The 1,950-nt window shown below is 41.5% G+C and overlaps 1 protein-coding gene across 1 annotated transcript; it reads left to right on the top strand.

Moving 5' to 3' along the window:
• The first annotated feature begins 267 nt into the window (after positions 1-267).
• On the top strand, positions 268-1,094 carry ARL14 (ADP ribosylation factor like GTPase 14). The gene has a single exon (XM_047876438.1). The coding sequence runs from the start codon at positions 405-407 to the stop codon at positions 981-983; it is 579 nt and encodes a 192-aa protein (XP_047732394.1). The 5' UTR covers positions 268-404; the 3' UTR covers positions 984-1,094.
• Positions 1,095-1,950: the final 856 nt, after the last annotated feature.

Genomic DNA, 1,950 nt, shown 5'->3' on the forward strand with positions numbered 1-1,950 from the left:
ACCACTTGGGAAGTTTTTACTCTACTACTGAACCATGTTCCCATAAACATTCGGTTACCTCTAAACTTCCCACATCTGGAAGAGAACAAGCTGTGGCATCACACCATGCTACCCCCTCCTATATCCTACTCACTCCCAAAGAATTTCTCCTTTAAGCGACTAGAACATTGGCTGCTTACTCACACCAGATTCCTCAGGATTGGCTGGGACTGCAAATAAACTCTGTTTGCCTATAGTCAGGTTGATAAGCTGCAACATAAATGCACACAAATTCCCAGTCTTAAAATATAACATGAAGCATTTGCTATCTTCTTTCCTCCTATTATTTTCATGCGAGACCTGAAGAATAAACACTGTCCTTGGCCAAAAGAAAAAGGTCTTTGAAGAGAGAAAAAAACTCTAAGATGGGTCTACTGAGTTCTAAAAACCCACAAACCAAGCAAGCCCAGATTCTTCTTCTGGGACTTGACTCAGCTGGGAAGTCTACCCTCCTTTACAAATTGAAGCTTGCTAAGGATATCACGACCATCCCAACAATAGGTTTCAACGTGGAGACGATCGAGTTGGAAAAGAGTCTTTCGCTCACGGTCTGGGATATTGGAGGACAGGAGAAAATGAGAACCGTGTGGGAGCACTACTGTGAGAACACCGATGGGCTTATGTATGTTGTGGATAGTACAGACAAACAGCGGCTGGAAGACTCCAGGCGAGAGCTGAAGCACATTTTGAAGAATGAGCACATTAAAAATGTGCCTATTGTCCTATTAGCCAACAAACAAGATGTGCCTGGAGCTCTGTCTGCTGAGGACATCACTAGAATGTTCAGAGTGAAGAAGCTGTGCAGTGACAGGAACTGGTATGTGCAGCCCTGCTGTGCCATCAGTGGGGACGGGCTGATGGAGGGGTTCAGGAAACTGACCGGATTTGTGAAAAGCCACATGAAATCAAGAGGAGACACCTTGGCATTCTTCAAGCAGAACTGAGGTCCAAACAACGAAAGAGTTAGTGGTGAAGTTGAGAGGGTAATTTTCTTTTTCAATGCCAAGTGAGAAAAGCAAGTTGCTGAGTTAGCAAACTTTTCCTAAGATATGTTATTTCACCTAAATTCAGCTAACCAACTTAGCAAATATTATTTTTGGCCAGGCACGTTAGTAAACTTTGTGGTTAATGATAAATTGAGAATGAAAATTTTATAATTTTGTGCATGTTGGATGAATCATAATCATGTTTGGGACCAAATAAATTATTGTTTTATTATTTTTATATGACTACTAGAACAAAGTTTAGGTAAAATGCTGATAGGTTCAGAATTCTTTCAGATGGTTTCCAGTTGTTACAGTCTTGAATTTCCACCATGCTCCTATGGAATAGCGAGTAAAAAAATGAACTTTAAATGATGGAGAGGAAAAAGTTTGATGTTAACATTTTGTAAATCTCTATGCCCTAAATAAAGTTTTGTTTTGCTTTGTTTTCCTGAATTCCTACCAACCTCTTGAAATCTATTGCCAGGATCTTCCTACAGTGAGTTAAACAATGAACTCCAGGCTGGTAATTGCCACTAGCACAGGGAGAAGTTTATATCTTAAAGCTCTGGGGATCAGGGAAGCTAGCACCTTAGAGTTTAGGACAAGGCCTGGGTTTATCGCTCAGCTCGAGCCTATAGCCCCAAGACTGGCTTCGGTACAATTCAGTGTAACAGTTATTACTTGGGAGTATGTGTACAGCTCACTGTACTGATCAAACAGGAAACAGAGCCAGACTTTAATCTCAGAGACCTTGCAATACACAAGAGGAAACAACATAAAGCTAGTAGCTAGAATAGGTCAATAAGTACTATAACAGGAGAGACTCTTTCTGACCTGGGAAAACAGGAAGTGCTTCATGTAGGAGGCAGTGTTTAAGAAGGTCCCCAACTCCTGGGGACCCATGAGGGTGGAGGTTAGTCAGTGG

Source organism: Prionailurus viverrinus, chromosome C2, assembly GCF_022837055.1.
Source record: "Prionailurus viverrinus isolate Anna chromosome C2, UM_Priviv_1.0, whole genome shotgun sequence".
In the NCBI taxonomy this organism is placed as follows: Eukaryota; Metazoa; Chordata; class Mammalia; order Carnivora; family Felidae; genus Prionailurus; species Prionailurus viverrinus.